General features: G+C 52.7%; 1 protein-coding gene across 2 annotated transcripts; it reads right to left on the bottom strand.

Annotated features, from left to right (window-relative positions):
* Positions 1–3,964: 3,964 nt before the first annotated feature.
* Positions 3,965–17,778, bottom strand: GRM6 (glutamate metabotropic receptor 6). 2 transcript variants are annotated; one of them, XM_032335326.1, is made up of 12 exons: positions 17,125–17,778; positions 16,313–16,388; positions 15,504–16,093; positions 12,978–13,194; positions 12,600–12,735; positions 11,769–11,923; positions 10,539–10,679; positions 10,234–10,434; positions 8,614–8,759; positions 7,880–8,503; positions 4,763–5,074; positions 3,965–4,162 (listed from the first exon to the last, which is right to left on the bottom strand). In XM_032335326.1, exons 3-12 carry the CDS (start codon positions 16,017–16,019, stop codon positions 3,965–3,967), a joined length of 2,646 nt encoding a protein of 881 aa, XP_032191217.1. In that variant the 5' UTR covers positions 16,020–16,093; positions 16,313–16,388; positions 17,125–17,778. The 2 variants fall into 2 exon arrangements, with proteins under 2 accessions (XP_032191217.1, XP_032191218.1); XM_032335327.1 differs by lacking the exons at positions 16,313–16,388; positions 17,125–17,778 and having other exon boundaries at positions 15,504–16,169.
* Between the last annotated feature and the right edge of the window lie 1,635 nt (positions 17,779–19,413).

Here is a 19,413-nt window from a genome sequence, read left to right as displayed (position 1 = left end):
TCACCTGTGTAAACCCTTCCATGGCTCCTCCAGGGCCAACCATGGGAAGCAAAACCTTCAAGACCCTTCACAACCAACCTATATAGAATTCATATTTTTATGAGGGAAATACAGCACAGCTTTCTCTATAGCTTTCCCAGTTTTCAAGAAGGAATGTTATTTGGGAGGTCTGAGATGGGGTCTTGGTATTGGTCACCTGAGGGATTTATGTAATGAGTGGGGTCTGTTTGGGCATTGACTGTTAGGGCTGGGAGGGTGGATGCTGGGAAATGGGGTCAATGGTGTAGGCATCTGCAGGGATCAAGGTGACTCTGGCTGCAGCGACTGTGGGAGAGGCTAATTATCTTGGCCAAGGTCACTAACTAGCATGGCAGAGCTGCCATTGATCTCAAGAAGTCTTAACCTTGACATTATACAATTTCTAGATATGAAAGCTGACTGAAGGAAGTCTACAGTGTCAGGGGCAAGACAAAATCTGTGGCCCCTGGAAATTTCCCTGTCTGGCAGATTGGGATTGGAAAAAAAAAAAACTCGGAAGTTGATAGTATGGGTAAGTTCAACATTCAAAAGCCCTGGTAGAATAAGCTAATAATACTTCAAATTTGCCAGATTACATCAGTGAACAGCATGTGGAGCCGGACCCATGTCCTTCCTGCAATTTCCGTTTCTGAGTCTGCATGCAAATATGAGAATGAATCATAGCCAGACTCCAGGTGCCAGGAGAGAGCAGGGCCCATAGCAGCATCACTATTAATGGGGAGCACTGGTGCCCCAGAATGATGATTTTGATATTGGTGTGCGGGATGGAGGGGAAAGACACAGGAAGCAGAGACTAGTTAGTATCCCACCACAGTAACCCACAAGAAGCAGGAAGGCTCACAGTGTCCAAAACCAGCCCCTTCACTAATCTGTCTCTCTACACCCTCGACTACCTTTCATCCAAGCCTCCCCTTGGAGTTTCTGTGTTCAGAGCTGTGCCCCATCTTGAGTTCTCTCTGTTCCATAAACTGAAAGATCATCTCTGAAACTCCCAGTCTTCTACAGCTGTCACTACTCTGTCCACACAGCAGCAGGCTTCCCTCGTCAAAGCCCGGGAAATGGAAAATATCTACACCTGGGAATTTTTCACAAAATTCCCAAATGGCGAATTTGGTGACGCCACTGAAAAATGGTGTCAGTATAGTGGAGATTTCTGAAGAGGTTTCATTCTGTAAAATGATGGTGGGAAGATTCACTTGGAATTGTGTACTTTATTCTAGTTTAGAAGCAGTCTTGCAAATTGTTGACTACATAAAAAAAAAAAAAAAGGCAACAGAAAATGCAAGTTAAACTTCTGGGAAAAGTTGTATTTATTCAACAAGAAGTCAATGAGTGAGAGACAATGAAAGTAATGAGCTTGGGGGAAATTTCCAAATAGCACAAAATTTAATAAATGGGACAGAGCTATACTGAATGCAATAGATGTGTTGAAAAATTCACACTGGTGAAAAGATAAAAGCATATAGTCAACATGAGAGAGGCCCTCCTTATGCAACTCTCTACACATTTGACACAGACAATAACCTTACAAATTGGTGAATTAAAGTCTATATCAAAATGTAATCTTCCTCTGCTTTAGAGAATTCATGCTGGAGAGAAACCCCGTGGTTGTAACATGGGAAAGCCTCCAATACAGAGCCCCATTTTCACTGAAACACAGAATTCATACTGGAAGAAATCACTCAGAGCAATGAATGTGAGAAAGCCAACAAGCACAGCCCAATTCTTACTCAGCAGCATAAAAGAAACCAACACCTTATAAATTCCACAAATTCGAAACAAAACAAAACCTTTATTCAGGGGTTCAACTTGATTGACTGAATCTCAGAGAAGGCAAAACAGTGCATGTAAATAGCATAGTAAATAGTAAATGGGAAGACCTTCAGGAAGTTGTCAACCCTGCACCGAACCTCAAATGATCCTTTTACACACTGATCATAGAAAAGCCTTCTTCTGGGAGTCCAAACTTTGCATACAGTAGAGAACTCATAAAGGAGAGAAACCTCCCAAGTGCACTAAGTATGATCACATGTTAGTAACAGAGGATTCTCCACCACATACAAAATGGCACATGCTATAGAAATCATTACAAGTGGACTGAATGTGAGATGCCCATAAGAAGGAACCAGAACCTGCCTGTGGTCAAGCATTCATTTTCACATCAGAGACACCAGCATGAATGAATGTGAGGAGTGTGTGAAAGTCTTCAGCAGGAAGCCAGGACTCTAAAGCAGAAACCTTACACTGGGGAGAAACCCTCTAAATGTTCTACTAAGAAATCATCCAAACTCTAAGTCACAGAGTTCAAAGTGGGGAAAACCACTAAAAAGTTTTTAACTAGAAGTCAATGCTTATTGAACATCAGGGACTTCATCCCAGGAGAAACACTAAGAGAAAAACAACAACAACAAAAACACAGAAACGTCTTCCTTTGGAACTGAGAGCTAACTGACTCTGAGAGTTCATATAGCAGAAAAACACTCTCGAAGCACTAATATGGTAAAGCCTTCAGCAAGAGAATACACCTCATCACGTTACATCAGAAAACCCACACAGGAAAGCAGCTCTATGAAATAATGAATTTTGGAAAGCACTGAGCAATAAATAAAACTTCCTAATTCACAATGTGGAGAAACCATAGAAATGCAAAAAAATGTAAGGAAGGAGAATATGTACACCAAAAATGTTATTCTGAGGAGAAGCCCTATTAACTTAAGGAACACCTGGTCCCAGGGACAAAAATCTATTTATGCAATAGAGGAAGAGGAAAAAGCCTTTATGTTGCATAAAGGTTCGTTGACCTTCAGAATCAGTTCTGGACATCAGATACTAGAGAATTCTGAACTGATAAAGGAAAAGAGCCAATTTCACAGATAGAAATTGTACCATAGGGAAATACAATTCCGTAACTAAAACCAAGCTTTTGGGAAAAAAAAAAAAAACCCTCAAAAATAAATGTCCATGCATCTGAAGTCTAAGTATCTTCCTTCCCATGCTTCATGTTTGCCTTTCAAAGGGGACCTCTCAGTAAATGTTGGGAGAGAAAAGTGTGGATATTCATCCTAAGATGTCTACTTGGAATTCATCATCACCAAGGACACAACCCAAAACTCCTGACCATAATCTCTCATGGGCATCAGAAGAGGGAAACTGCTGCCCCGTTGCTTTATTCTCACACCGCTAACACCACACAAGTGTTTGGGGGTCGTTTAAGGGAGGATGCACAGGGAAAGGCAAAAACTATAGTCCACATGTTGACATGCCCTAGATCCCAGGGGTGAAGGTCCCAAGAAAAAGACCTCAACACAAGTAACCCCGTAGGGTATGTCCCAGTGCCTCTGCTGGCTCCCACGTCCTGTCCCAGGTCGATCCCTCACAGAGCTCTCTCACCTGAGGTTCGATCCTTCAGAGCCAAGCCTGAGTTACTCAGGCCAGAAGAAAGAACCTCAGGTCTCTTGGGGAAAAGTCCCCTCCTCAAAGCCAGCCCCGCATTTCCAGAGTGAGATCTACACATTCTTGAATGTTGCACAGTCCGCACATTCTGATGGCTGTTTGGGTAGAACTCTCACTCACGCTGGGCCAAGCCCAGGGGCTTCATCACACTCTCTGAACTCAGATCAGGAAGTGTAAGTTCAGTCCTCCCTAGAGTAGGATCCTCTTGGTAGCTGTTTCCCACCATGAGTAGAAAGTCTGGTCTGCAGCAAGTACGTATGATGCCAACAGGCATGCAAAAGCAGGGATGAAGTGTGGTATGTTAGTCCAGGTCTTTCTGGAGGCCAGCCCCATCCTGGTGGGCATGGACTTTGAGGACTCCCTGCTTCTGACTGTTCACTGCAGTCCTGGACTTGTCACAGCTTCCACCGTGAAGCAAGAGAAAGAAAGAACAGAAGGGAGGGAACAACCACTCCCACTCCTTCCCCACTCACTACTTGGGGGCCTCTGTGTCCTCGCCCTTGGGTGGGGCTGCCACTGTTGAGGTCGCCTTGAGGCTCCGCTTCCGCTTCTGCACATTCTGCTCCGGGTGGAACAGGATGACGTAGGTTTTGGGCACATACAGCATGCCAAGGGACACTGACGCACTCAGGCTCAAGGACACAGTCAGTGTGGTGGTTTGGATGTAGATCTGAGCCATGGAGGAAAGAACCGGGTGGGACTCAGCATTTTTCCTTCCCAACCCCACCCCCACATGAGTCTGTGTTCATCTGGTGGATGGAAAGGGCAACCATATAAGCAAAGGCCCTGTGGCATGAAGAAGTGATGGTCATGGTGTGACTCTGACATAGGCAGGACGGAGAATGAATAACACAGGACCAAGTGGACAAGTGACCAAGGGAAGGGCTCATTCACAGTGGGTGACATCTGGGGAAGGGTCCATATGCCTAAAAAGCACTAGAGCATGTTAATGAATGGATGAATGTTTTCAAATGTACACACGAATGAACACTTTGAAAGAAAGAGCGAGTGGGCAAACATGAAGGACAGTGGTGAATAAACACGTTCTACTATACACGCAAGGAATACATGAATGAACAAAGGAAAATTGGGCTGACTGAAGCAGCAAAGGGAGACTGACAAATGAATGGATGAGTTTTTAAGTACGTGAATGAATTAACCAACAAGCAGGCATTCATGCATGTGGCCCAGCACTTGGGACCACCGAACCCTTCCATGGACAGTCAGGAAACAAAGGAGGCAGTGGAACTGACGGGGGACCCCAGATTACCTTTTCAGCTGACTGGGCAGTGCCAAAGAAGATAGGCACAAAAGCCAACCAGATGATGCATGTGGTATACATGGTGAAGCCGATGGGCTTGGCCTCATTGAAGGTCTCAGGCACGCCGCGGGCTTTGATGGCATACACCGTGCACGTGACCATGAGCAGGAGGCTGTAGCCCAGGCAGCCGATGAGGGACAGGTCCGACATGTCGCACTTGAGCACCCCTCTGGCCTGCTCTGGGTCCACTGTCCGTTGTTCTTCATAGTCGATCACGCTGTGTGGGGGCTGGGCCCCCAGCCACGCCATCACTCCCACCACCTGCAGGAGCCAACACGGGTCAGGGACACATGCAGCCTGGCCACCCACCAATGTCTCTGGCAGGTTAGGGTCACCTTGAGGCTCCTGGCCTACTTAGTGGGATGCTCAGGCCTGAGAGTCCCCATGGAGAGGGGAGGACCATCCAGGAGGGAACTGCCTACGCAAAGGCTGGTGGACAGAAGGGGTTGCCGTGAAGATATGTGCTGGCAATAGGAGGGCTGGCTGAGTAATGGGCCCTGGATGTCCTCTTCCTGTATCCCAACCATCACCAAGTCCTGCAATATACAGCGACTACAGGCAGAGGTGGCCTACACACAGTCCCTCTGAGCCAGCTTGGGGAAGGAGCCAGTGTCTGTCCCACTGATTAAGGGCTAGACTCAGCAGAGATTCTCTTTCCTAACAACACCCCACCCCTGGTCGCCCAGGGGTAGGCAGTACCATCTCCATTCTGTAGATGTGAAAACACTCGCTTGATCCCGTCTAGCACCATGGCAAACCTAGTTCCTTCATATCAAACCTAGTTCCTGAGGACCCATTCCTTCTCCAGATCCTGAGAACTTCTGAACATAGTATAACGAAATCCTGTGGGTATGCAGAGTGAAGCCCAGAATGAGGCACTAAACAGAGTAGAAAGGATGTGAGCTGATGCTGGGTGGCCCTGGAGGTTATCAAAATCAAACTCAAGCACTGGATGTTGTACACAACTAATGAATCATGGACAGTACATCAAACACTAATGATGTACTATATGATGGCTAACTGAATATATATATTTTTAAATTACTGCAAAAAAAAAAAAAATCAAACACAGGGATGCCTGGGTGGCTCAGTCAGTTAAGCATCTGCCTTTTAGTCAGGTCATGATCCCAGGGTCCTGGGATCTGCATTGGGCTCTTTGCTCAGTGGGGAGCCTGCTTCTCCCTCTCTCTCTGCCTGCTGCTGCTCCCTTGGCTTGCGCGCTCTCTCTCTCTGATAAATAAATAAATAAAATCTTAAAAAATAAGTCAAAAGCAAGCACTAATAGGGAGGAGATGGAGTAGCAGTTCCCTCACAGAGACAAAAGACATGACCTTGAGCAAAAGGAAGCTGGGGAGCAGGAATTAAGACACATGCAATGAAGGCAGGACCCTGGAGGGGCTTCCCCTTCATTTGTGCTGGTTGCTCACTGTACAAGACTGTCTGGTATGTATATATGTGTGGGGGGCATGTAGGGCTGAAATCAAGCCAACACTTCAGTGCCATGCTATGAACCTAGAGCAGGGCTGTGTGATCCCGGAGAAGGGCATGCTTTTTAATAATTTGTTCACCAGAAAGGAGAACCTTTTTGTGATCCTTCCAGAGGCAGCAGCTCCATGGACAAGGGACTAATAACATCCCACCCACCATCCAGGAGAGCAGTCTGGAGGCTCCTCCTAGAACAAGCTTCTAGGTAGGAAAAAAAGTTGCCTATGAGGAACTCTCATCCAAGGCCTGAGATATACAGGAATAGCAAACAAAAGGGACCCCACCAATTTCACAACCCCTGTAATTGAAAAGGAACTAGCATTAGTACCTGGAAACAAAACAAACAAAGAAAAAAAAAAAACTCCTACAAAATAATAGAAAATAAGCAAAGCACAGGAACAGGCACATCACAGAAGAGGGAACCTCAAAGGCCAGATGCACTAGTAATTAAGTAGATGCAAATTAAAATGAGATGCCATTTCATGTCCACTATATTGATGAATGACCCAGTAACACTGCAGGTATGCCTCTTTGCAGGGGTTTGGGATTTCCGGAAGGGAGGGTATAATGTGGGGAGTCCAGAGATGAGCCAGGAAGTACTGACTGTCGTCTAAGTACCTCTGTCCTGGGGGCAAAGGGACATTGCAGGAGTTTCGGGCGGGGAAGCAGGGAGGTAAGAGGTCGGGACATTAACAGGTGCTGGACATTGGCCTTCTGGATCTCACAGGGATAGCTCAGACCCTGCTATCTGCAGGAAGATGGCAACACCTTTCAGTTATGGAGAATTACATGGCCTAAGGTTTGCAGGTAGGAATAAAAGAGGCATACACAGAGCTAGGCAGGGGGAAGGGCTTTCCTGGAGTGCAGAGCGTGCACTGTCCAAAGCAGGCTGAGCACAGGCCCTCCGTGTAGCCCTGAGAACTGGCCTGGCTCTACGATGCCACAGTGCCACCCACACCTGTCCCTGAGTGCTACTCTTTGCACAGAAAACATGCAGTGCTTTCCAGATCATGAGAATAATTTCCAACGTCTAATACTACCACAGAAAACCCCCTGAAGGCACTCTGCTTTTTGCTGCATGTAAGTCATGAAATCCTGGCCATTTGTGGAGCAGGACCCCCCACTACACAGTAAGGTTGCTGGAGCCCATGCCTCTCATCCAGGTTAGCCCAGTGACCCGGCAGCAGGAACTCCGTTTACAGAAACAGCTTCTTTTTCTGCTTGAGAAAACTTATCAGATGGCTTTGCCTTATTTTTATATGGGAGCGAAACTGTGGAAAGCATGTTCCGTGTAGGAAAATAATCTCATTGTTTTTTACAGAAACAGCGCTGGATGCTGGCACTCCCCAGCTTACTAACCCAGTTCCCTCGAGGGTGGAGCAGGATGTGGCTGGGGGGAGGAGTTCTCTTTATAGGAGAACAGTGGGGCCGTGGCTCCTGCAAATTTTTTTTTTTTTAAAACATGGGAGCCAAAATAGAAGAGCGTTTATTGGATTTTCCGAGTGGAGGACAACCCGCCAGCCCAGCCGTGGTCCCTTCCCCCTTTCCCCCCTCGCATGGCCCCAGGAGCCCGTGTCCCACCTGCACGGAGGTGAGGCTGAAGGTGATGGCAAGCTGCGAGGTGGGGCTGATGAAGGGCGGGGGCGTGACGGAGCGCTTCCCCTGCTCAAAGATGCGGTAGATGCGGTTGGTCTTGGTGAGCAGGGCGGAGTAGCTGAGCGTGGTGCCCAGGCCCAGGAAGAGCCGGCGGGCGGCGCAGACAGCCGCCCCGGGCTCGGCAACCATGAGGAAGGTGATGGCGTAGATGAGGAAGATGCCGGTGAGCAGCACGTAGCTGAGCTCGCGGCCGGAGGCGCGGACGATGGGCGTGTTGTTGTGGCGCACGAAGGTGGCCACCACGGTGGTGGTGGCCATGCTGCCCAGCACGGCCAGCAGGAGGGGCGGTGCGGCCCACGGCGAGGACCAGGTGAGGCGCACGACGGGCGTGGGGCGGCAGCCCGTGTGGTTGCGCGTGGGCCGCATGTCCCCGGGGCAGGCCTCACACGTGAACTCATCCACCTGGAAGCGGTAGCCATCGCAGGGCTCGCAGTGCCAGCAGCAGGGCACGCCCTTCACCATCTTCTTGCGCTCCCCTGGCCCGCAGGGGAGGCTGCACAGGGATGAGGGCACCTCACGGGTCTCCCCCGACCACTGCAGGGCTTCCACCTACGGCACAGGAGACGCGTGGGCCTGAAACGTCCACCCGGGGTGGGCTGGGGGTCTGTGCGCCCCTCCACCCCCGCCACCCCGGGCTCCGCCGGTCCGCGCCCACTCACGTCCAGCCTGAGGTTCTCTGCCCACTGGCCCACCGCCTGGTAGCCCCCGCTGCCCGCGCTGCCGTTGGCCGCCTGGTATTGGAAGATGTCGTAACGCCCCGGCGCGTCCCCGTTCTCATTGAACATCACGGGGGTCCCCGCGCTGCCTGGAACGAGAGCCGGGAACCCTCAGCTGGTCCTCCAGTCCCTCCCAGAGAGGCCCCTGGGGCGGCCCAGGATGCAGGGAGGCGTGAGGCACTTGCGCAAAGACGCTCGGAGTCATGGGGGACATCACCTCCCCCCCACCCATTGGAGGTGGCCGCGGTTAACCACCCCCCCCCGGAAGTAACAAGCCTCGGGAGCACGTGGGGACAGTGGGACCCCGATGCATTGCTGGTGGGGATGCAAAATGGTGCCGTCACTGTGGAAAACGGTGTGGCGGGTCCTCCAGAAACTGGACGTAGGATTACCACCTGGCCCAGCAAGCCCACTTCCAGGCGTATGTCCGGAAGAAAGGACTCAGCTCAGAGCCTCAAAGATGGGTCACCCACGTTCATGGCAGCATCATTTGTAGTGGCCAAAGGTGGACGCACCAGGGGTTGAATAGACAAACAAAATGTTCCCCTATTCATGCAAGGTGATTCTTCAGCCTTAAAAAAGGAAAAGAGGTTCTAATGCCGGCCACAACGTGGGTGAACCTTGCGGATGTTATACTGAGGGAAAGGAGTCAGTCACAAAAGGACAAATAGTGCCTGATCCCTCTCACAGCAGGTACGTAGAGCAGGCAAAATCATAGGGACAGGAAGTAGGATGGAAGTTGACAGAAGCTTGCAGGAGGGGGGATAGGGAGTTAGTGTTTAATGGAGACAGAATTTCAGTCTTGGAAGATAAAACAAGTTCTGGAGAATGGTTGCACAACAGGGCACACACGACTAAACTGTACACTTAAAATTGGTGAAGATGGGGGCGCCTGGGTTGCTCAGTTGGTTAAGCATCTGCCTTGGACTCAGGTCACGATCCCCGGAGTCCCACATTGACTCCTTGCTGGGCGGGGAGCCTGCTTTTCCCTCTGCCTGCTGCACCTCCTGCTTGCACTCTCTCTCTCTCTCTCTCATTCTCTCTGACAAAATCTTTTTTAAAAATGGTGAAGATGGCAAATATGAGCCTACATGTATGTCACCACAGTTTATAGAGAAAAAGAAAGAGCTTAGCTGGCCGGGCCAGACGGTGGGTCCAGACCTGTACAAAGAACAATCAGCCTTGTTTCTTTCAGAGGCTTGTTCAGCCAGTTCGTGGGGCTGGTCTGGGGTGATGTTAAGCTGTGCTATTTAACAGACAGCTTGGCAGGCAGAAGGTGCTCCATATTTGGTGGGAGAACAGTTTTTAATTTTTATAAAGGGTAGTCACTGAACAAGAAGCGTATCTTTCCGCACAAACCAGGAGTGTGGCTTGAGTCCTCCTGGGCCTTTTCCAGACCTTATTCTGAGCCCTGCCCACATGCCAGGCCCTCTGCTGCTACCAGGGGACAGGATACCATTCTGCCTCTCCCATCCCTTTGATCCTGAGTCAGCCCAGGTCCAGCAAAGAAATCCATGCCAGGGACATCCCTTCCCTTTGGGAGGGGATCTGTCTCTCACTCACCATTGAAGCGGACTGCTCGGATATACTGCAGCAGCATCCGCCCGTCGGTGGTCTCCATGGCTGGGCACAGGCCAGTGAGCCCGGGGCAGAGCGCCTGGTGCATGCTGTGGAGGGCGTGGGCAATGGCGTACACCGCGTCGATCACAAACTGCACCTTCCCCTCCTGCTCGTAGGTCGAGTCCCGGCCGATGCGTTCCTCGCCTGTCCTAGGGATGCCCAGAGGAAGTGTGCCCGGCCCTCTTGGGTGCCCCGCCCGGCCTCAGGCGTTCTCCCCGACCTCCCGTGCCACCCCGGGCAGCTCTCACCTGTGCATTTGCGGATGGTGTCATCTGACTGGGTACCTGAGCTGGTCAGTTTGCAGTTAAAATTCTCCTCCCAGAACTCGGCAAACCAGATGTTGCGACGGTTGTTCTCCAGGGAGCGGGTCATGAAGTACTGGTCAAATCCTGAGAGGGAGGAGAGAGGGCAGCAACCATCTGAATGATTCCTCTGTGCCCCTCTACCACTTGCTTACTGTGCAGCTAGGACTGGCCACACGGTCAGCTTCTGGCCTGTGATTTCAAAGCCGTCTGGGGGTTTCAGGGTAGACTGTGCATCCTATTGTAAACTCAGAGCCTCGCCACCTCGAAGACTTTTATGCTGCTCCTTCTTTCCTGGTTGGGATGAGGTGGTAAAGATGTAATGGGAGGAGCTCCCGCAGCCACTTTGTGAATAAGACACCTGAGTCACAAAGGCACAGAGCAACTACGGAGAATGGTGGAACCGAAGTGGGGACAGAGCTCAGGGCTTTGAGAACATCATTAACTCACTGCCCCCAACCTGAAGTGGCCTGTTTTCAGACATCTTATCTGGCGATGACATGCCTTTATTGCTAAAACCACTCTCCTTCTAAATTGTCAAATGCAACCAAGTGCACTCTAAGGAAAAGAAAGAGCATGAGGAGGGTGGGAGGCTGGGAGCCCCGGAAAGTCAGGGTTCTGAGTCTTTACGAGGTTCTGTACTTCATTAAAATAGCCTGAAGCATCTTGTCGAGGCATCTTCAGTTCGAGCTTTGGGAAAACGACCAAATCCTGTTGTAAAGTGAACCTCTCTGCTGGGTTCTTCCAGATATTCATGGGTAGGATGGTGAAGGGAGGGAGGGAGGCAGGTTTCATCATTTGATCGATGGGACAATATGTCCCCATCCTCGGTTTTGCTCCCCTTCCCTCCATCCTCAAATTAGTGTGTCTTGTGCAGAACCAGAAATACCAGGAAGATAGGCATTGAATTAAAACAAAAACAAAAACAGAAAAGCCACAACTAATTCTTGACCCTGTGAAGTGAGGGTGGGCTTTTCCTCCTTTGCCAACTCAAACACTGCTTGCTGGGATGTAGTCACAGAATTTTAGAATCCTAGAATTTGGGAATCCTGGAAGGGACATGGAGCAGGATACACAATTTTACAGATGGGGAAAACGAGTGCCCCCCAAGAGGGGATCGTGGGGAGGACAAGCAGGGGCCTGGGATGTGGTGGGAGAGGGCATCCCGGCACTCACCATCTATGGAAGCTCTTTTGGGCAGGATGGTGATGGCCCCCACAGCCACATCCTCCAGGTTCAGGATGGGAGAGGTCTTGGCTCCCCAGCTGTCTGAGCCGACCCATAAGAAGTGACCTGTCAGGTTGGCGTGGCGTGCGGCCTCTAGGACCCTCCTGGTAGGAACAGGGTCAGGGTGAGTGAGGACCGGAGATCCCCCTTCTACTTTCTGTTTTTCCCTCTCCTTCTATCCCATTCCAAACCACTCACCAGACCCTCATTAAGCAGTAAAAATGGTGGGAAAGCGGTTTTGGACACTTGCTCCAGGGTTCTTAGGTAGTAAAGTTTCTAGCCAGGCTCTGGCCCTAGGCTGCCCTCCTGTTCTGTGCACTTGCAGCCCACTTCAAGGAAGAAGGGCCTCCCTTCTCTTGCCAAGCCTCCTGCTGGCCTGGAGCCACACAGGCCTCAGGTCAGGGTCCATGGCCCCCTGCTGATACCCCCTGCACTACCCTAGGTCTCTTTCTCTGACAGCTCATTTTCGGCACTCAGATCTGCCCATGGGTCTCTCCCCCACTGTGAATGGTAAGAACAGACAGGTATTCCTCTGTGGTTTCCCTTGGCTAGTCCTGGAGTATCTCCACCCACACCCAGCCCGGTTCATTTCTGGGTGCACCAGACAGACAGATGGGAGCCGGGAACGTCTGTAAGGGCAGGAGAGTTGGGGGGGCATCAAGAAGAGGGAGGAGGAGGAAGGGAGGATGTGCATGGCTGGGGGATGTGTAAGAAGAGGGGGCAGGGCCTTCAGGGAGAGCCTCTGATAACCACAGTGACTGAATGTGCCGGCTATACCACCTGATGTCGTCCTCGTTGGCAAAGATGATGATGCCCCGGGCGTTGGGAGTCTCCATCAGTCTCTTGATCACCTTGTTGAATTCTCCTGGCTTCGGTTCCCTGGGAATCTTGATGGACTGGGCAATGCAGACCCCCCCTGGGTGGGGGGATGCCAGAATCACCTCTTGTTCAACCCAAGTACCCACCCACCGGGGCCACCATGGTGCAAGACTGTGATGGGGACCGAATGCTCCGAAGGGGCGCCTACCCACAGAGGCACCATCCAGGCTCCCCACCATGGGCCCAGTGCCCCATCTCATGGCTTTGGCCTTGTCCGACGGCCCCTGGCTCACCCCTGTGTAGGCTCCTTGATGCCTTGGACCCCCGCTCCCAGCTCACCAGCCTCCCGGGAGATCTGCACAAAGGCCTCAACCCCGCTCTCGCCATAGTTGCCCTCGGAGGCCAGTGTGGACACGTAGTTCCATCCCAGTGCCCTCACAATGTCCACCATGGCCTGGGCCTGATAGGAGTCCGGTGGCACAACTCGGGAGAAGAAGTCGTAGCGTGTGGAGTCACTGAGCTCAGGCGCTGTGGAGGCGTAGCTGATCTGGGGTATCTGGAAGGGGGAAGGACACCTGGGCTACAGATGGAGGGAGGGCAGCAGGGATCCAGAACACAGGTTGGGGCACCGAAGTCTGGGATTAGGGCACCAGGGGCCCACGTGGGAGAGCCACATGGAGAGCCCCAAGGGCATGGGGAACGCTCTGTATTTGAGATGTGGTCTGATGGAATATGGGAGGTACAGGGGTCTAGGGAGAGGGCAGGGCACACCGTACACAGTGGTGGCGACTGTGTCCAGGCAAAGGGGAAGTGGAGGCTCAAGTCCAGCCTGCAGCCCATTCAGCTGCTGGGCAAAGGCTGCATTGGCAAGGGGAAATGGAACTCCTTGTCAGTCCCGGGAGGCAACATGTTTTCCTAATTCACACAAAGGGACAAGTCTGTGTGGGGGAGCAGCAGACCCAGGCAGGGTCAGAGCAGGCAGGGGGCTGGGACGGGGTTATTTGAGTCAAAGCTCTTTCTGGCCTAATGGAGGGGTCTGCTTGCAGCTGGGCTTATCTGTGTGCTAGAGTGATTGACAGCTGGGATTATGGGCTAAGCTGATCCTGGAGAAGGGGGGAGGGGAAGAGCAAGTGTGAAAGGAGAGTGGAGAGTGGAGAGGCTAGCAGAGCAGAGGGCTGAGGTGGGAGCTGGTGTGAGGGGAAGAAGAGAGAGAAGGTTCTGGAAGGAGTGGGCTGAGCTGGTCTAGGGGAAACAGGGATGTCTGAAGCAAGGCAGAAAGAAAGTGTGGAGTATGGAGGCATAATGGGAAGAGCAAGAGGGAGAGAGAAGGGAAGATAAAAAGAGAGACGAGGAGAGAGAGAAACAAGAACCACAAAGAAGGAGGGAAGGTCAGAGTAAGGTCCAGCGTGCTTAATGGATGCTGTAGCTACTCTGGGCACTCTGGACACTAAAGTTTGATCCTCAGAACCACCTTCCTGTACATGTTGAACTTCCTCCAGGAAGTTTATCTAAAATGCATTGCGATCACAGTGATGCACACACATAAGGAGGTGAACTCGGAAACCCTCAGCCCTGCTCCTGGACCAGGAACAGCAAATCTGGCCCTGGCTGCCTTTCCTGCACCAGTGTCTTCATTCGTTTAATTTTTAAATTGATAGCCAGGGTCTAAAACGTGGGAGTGGGGCACCACCCCACTCTTGGGCTGATCTGGCGGCAGTGGGCTCTGGACTTGTGGGGGTCCTGCTTCACTCATCTACACCCCAAACCTGGCCCCTGAAGACCCCCGAGTTTGAGATCTCTGCACTCAGCCTAGAGAGGCAGACATAGGGAAAAGGACAGAAACTAAAGCTCCAGGCAGGACAGGGGACAGAGGTACAAATGCAGACAGACATGGGCAGGCAGGTGAGATGGAGACTCTTCCCTGTGCCCCCCATCCCCCCTATAAACTCTCCCTGTCCCAGCTAGAAGGTGTGTCTGTACAACAAGCTCTTGTCCAGGGGGAATCAGGATGGGGGGAATTATATGGATGCAGATGATGGAGGGGGGCCCAGATGAAACCCCTACCCAGCATGGTAGAAACAGGCCATGCCTGGGAGAATGGGAGAAACTCTCAAGAAACACAAGTCCCCTCCCCTAGCCAGATGGAAGCAAAGCCTTCCTCTGGGCTCAGAAGGACAAAGCACAGAGATGCCCCCTTCCCCAACCAAACCCCAATGAATGACTACTGCAGAAAACCCCCAAACTCTAATGCCAAAGGCCCCCCAATCCCTGATTCCTGTTGCCCTCCCCCAATCACTGCCCCCCAGGATGCAAGGAAGGGCTGCCCTGCATTTAAGATGGTTCCCTGAAGATGAGGGAACTACCCTCGCTCCCCACCTCCCCAGGAGTCAGGGGTATGTCCTAGTTGTCCCACCAGAAGGAGGGGCCTGATCCCAGGAAAAATTTTCACTCATTTGAGCACTCCCCAGGGCCCGGGGTGAGACCACCACACAGCAGAGTGCAGTGAGTGTGCCCCAAACAAGGACACCCATGCTAGTGACCAAGTAGGTGCTAAATTAGGGGCTGCCCTGTTATAGTGAATCGCGTCCCCAGCCCAAGGCTGCAACCGCTTCTGGGAGGGGGCCCACCTTGACCCTCCAGAAGGTAGTTTTCCTTAATTCTCACAAACGGCTGTGTGTGCACACGGCAGCTCTGGCAGGGCCCCAGAGCAGACAAGGAAGGGTGGACCGGTTGGGTTGATGTGGCTCGGGCGTACATCTGGTGCAAGGGACGGGGTTTGTGAATGTGAGGATTTCTGCCGGGAGATCCGACATCAGCCACCCGGAGGGCGAGGACGGGAGGAGGACGGAAAGAGAGTGCCCTCACCGCAAACAGGCGCAGCACGTTGGCGACCATGATGGAGACGGAGCTGGCCGAGGCGCCGACAACAGCCACGACGCGCTCCGGGGGCGCGGTGCGCAGTGGGGGGACGCCCCCTGGGCAGCGCACGGCCCCTTCGTCGCCGTCGCCACGGCGGCGAATCAACGCCTGCACGAAGCTCAGCGCCTGCTCCAGCGCGTACGTGTCCCGCGAGCAGGTGTCGAGCAGCCGCGCACCCAGGCGCACGCCGGGCAGGAGCTCGGGGTCGGCGTTCACGCGGTCCAGCGCGTACAGCATGGCCTCCAGCCGGTGCACTCCCTGTTCCTTCTTCAGCTGCCCGCACGCCCGGCCTGCCGCGCCCCGCGCGTGCACCGGGAACAGGCCGCCCAGCGTGAGGCCGCCCGCCAGCCGCACCGAGCCCGCCGCGCCCGCCGCGCCCGCCTGCGCCAGCACAAGCACCAGCACCAGCATCAGCATCAGCAGCGGCGGCAGCGCGGCTCGGGCGCTCCCGGGCCGGGCCATCCGCTGTCCCGCTCCAGGGCCGGGAGGGAACAGAACGGGGGAACGCTTTGAGCGCCTGGCAGGAGCCCCGGGTCCTGGGGAGAGGGGAGGCGCGCAATGAACGTCGGCGGAGCCCGCTGGGGAAGAGGTGGGATAGCAATTCGCCCTGCGCTCCCAGGCCTCCACCGCGCTCTCACACCCTAGGGATCTTCTCACTCAGGTCCACCTGCGCGACCGCGGTCTCCACCTCGCCAGCCTGCCTCTCCCCGACAGCCCTGGGCCCCTGGTCCTCAGCACTCCCTAGCCACACTCACCTGCACCAGCCGCTGTCGCTGTTGGTCAGGACAGGGTTGTGACAGATGTGCAGGGCCCAGAGAGGATTTAGGGATTCTGGGGAGGGGATGAGAGGCCACCCTGAGGGGTGTGCGCAGAAAGGGCACTCTACACCTCCTTTCCCTCCCTCTTAGGAGAGGAGGGAGCCCTACTCCCTGGGGCTGTTTCTTTCCTCCCTCTGGATGTGTGTCTGACCCCAACTCTCTCTGGCTGTTTCTGACACACATACACAAAACACACACACACACACACACACACACACACACACACACACACACACAGTCTTCTGTCTCTCCGTTTGTTTCTCTATCTCTGTCTCTACCCCCTGCCCATCTCTCTCTTCTCTTTCTGTCTCTATTAATTTCTCCTTCTTTGTCCCCCTCTTCCTTTCTTTCCTAGCCACCTGGGCCTTGGTTCCAGCTGCCCAAGGCACTCCCCAACTTTGTCCCTGCAAAACCCGAATGGAGGGAGAGAGGAGCTCAGACTGACTGAGCCGGGTACACCTGAACAGCAGGAAGGAGAACAGGGCTGGCCAGGCAGGAAGCACCAGCAAGCCGACCTTTAACCTTACTAAGGACTCTGCTTAATACACACACAACAACCCTGCAGTAAGGAGACATTTACCATGAGCCCCGTTTTGCAGATGGGAAAATAGAGACCTCAAGGAATGAAGTCTCATCTGAGGCCACATAGTTGGCATGGATTAGCCTCTGGATTGGCGCTCAGACTCGTACGAAACCAGCTGCCCACACTGCCTTTAGTGGAGAAGGTGGGAGGGACAGGGCCAGCTCACCCCGCAGCTTCTGCCCCAACCTCTCACATGTGATGATGGAACCCTAAAGCATTGTCCTTCTGGTCATGGAGAAAGCCTTCCTGGGTTCTGGGGTCTGAAGCAGTGACCCCAGTGACCACAGTGGGAGGCTCGGAACTTATATTTCCCCATCTCATCATTGAGGGCTACGGTGAGGGGGCTTTAGCCACAATATGTGTTTACCATCATTCCTGTCTGAGGCCCCGGATTTGGGTCTCTGATGCAAAGAGAGGGAGAGAACAAAGGGTCCCCTGGGGACAGGTGGTGAGCTCCCAGCCCCAGGGATTTGCAGGCTCATCCCGTGGGGGCTTGAGCCAGCTTGGGCTCCATTAGACAGGGTGGATTAGGATGGCTGCAGGGATTTGGGCAAAGCTGGCAGAGGGAATGAACAGAAGCCATGTCACCCTTCTCTCTTCCCCTACCACATGCAAGGGCCCTGCCAGTTTTACTCCCAGAGCTGTCTATGCACCTCTCCCTGGCGGAGGGTGGGAGCCAGGAGGACGGGACCCAGCTCTGCCTTTACCCATTTTCCACCTTGGGAAGAACGGAGCACTTAGCTGGCCCTAGGCCCCAAGCTTGACATTACAAAGGTCCATACAAACTGGGTGTTGTAGGTGGATGGGCTGGGCTCATACAGCCCGTCGCAGCCCTCCCCTGTTCAGAATGGATCAGATGAGGGCATCGCCGATGTCACAAAGCACGTTCCAGAATCCCACTGGCCCCTGAATGCAAGACAGACCATCAGCAACTGGGGCAGAGCCCTCACAGTGGTGCAGAGGGAGGCGACAGGGTCTGTGACCAGGCTGCTGGAGGTGGAAGGAAGGGAAGGAAGGGTGGGCCCCAGGCGTGGGGCAGGACTGGCTCTGAGAGCGAGGAAGAGGAAAGGGTCACGGCTGGAGCACCTGGCGGGGGGCGGGGCATGCCTTGAGAACGTCGGACCAGGACCACAGCAGGTCCATGGAGGGCAGAAATCAAGAGTTCAGTTTGGGACACCGGAAAGCGAAGAATCTCATTCAATTGGTTGGATCCATGAGTCTGGAATTAAGGGAAGAGGCCAGGGTGGGAGATAAGGCTGGGATGGCATCAGCAAGTGTGGTGTTTAAAGCCATGGACGGATGACCTCTCCTGGGCAGAGGATGTGGACGGAGGGTGAGGACAGAGCCCCAGCCACCCCCCTCCCCCAGCAGTAGGAGATAAAATAGAAGAGAGGAGGCTGGAAGGGAGCGGCCAAGGAGGTGAGCAGGGATGGGAGAGTGAGTGGCAGAGAGGCCAAGAAACAGGGATTGGTGAAGAAAGGAAAATTCATTATAATTAATTCAGCCTCGTGCAGTGGCAAAGGGGTTCTTATTCACCTTAACAAATGACACAGCCTAACCAGAGAGGTACAGTGACCCCCCCAAGTCCACACAGCACAGGAGACTAGGGGCTGCTCACATAACCCATCGTAAAATAGCTCAACAACATTTACTTCTGAGTCCGTAATTTCAGTTCCAGCGAGTTCAACTGACAAGACTAAATGAAACTTAAGGCTTGGGCTGCTGCTCTCGGTATGTTTTCATATTTCTAACCCCAAAGCTGGAAGGTTAAATATATCTATATTTTTAGACTAGCCTTCTTACCGAACCACCAGATGATTTTTATTGCAAAATTCATTTAAAACTCATGTTCTTGGGGCCCCTGAGTGGCTCAGTGGGTTGGACCTCTGCCTTCGGCTGGGGTCGTGATCTTGGGGTCCTCAGATCAAGCCCCTCGTCGGGCTCTCTGCTCAGCAGGGAGCCCGCTTCCTTCTCTCTCTCTCTGCCTACTTGTGATCTCTGTCTGTCAAATAAATAAATAAACTTAAAAAAATAAAAACAACAACTCTATGTTCTCAGGTTCACTTAATGGTTAACTTCAAAGCTGTTGATCCCTGGATTGGGTCCACCTTCTCATTTGTCGAAAGAGAGTGGGGAATATGGTTTGTGAGTGAGATGGCATGGTCTTTGGCACGAGGTTGTTGAAACACCCAGTTGCACCCAAGGACATTCCCCTGAACCCTTTCTGAATGTTCTGTCTGGAAAAATGTGAGGCACATGTGCCTTCAGAAGCCTCCCATTCTGCTGTTGTCCTGCCAGGCCTGCCCATGCCCCTATGGCACCTGACCCCCTCACAAATCCTTCTAAACAAATGTTCATGGCAACATTATTCATAATAGAAGTTAGAAACAACCCAAGTGTCCATCGTGGACGACTGAATGAAACAATTAAGATAGGTTCATGCAATGGAATATAA

This window comes from Mustela erminea, chromosome 3, assembly GCF_009829155.1.
Source record: "Mustela erminea isolate mMusErm1 chromosome 3, mMusErm1.Pri, whole genome shotgun sequence".
NCBI lineage: Eukaryota > Metazoa > Chordata > Mammalia > Carnivora > Mustelidae > Mustela > Mustela erminea.
Note: the sequence above shows the minus strand (reverse complement) of the source record. Positions and strands in the feature narration are given on the sequence as shown.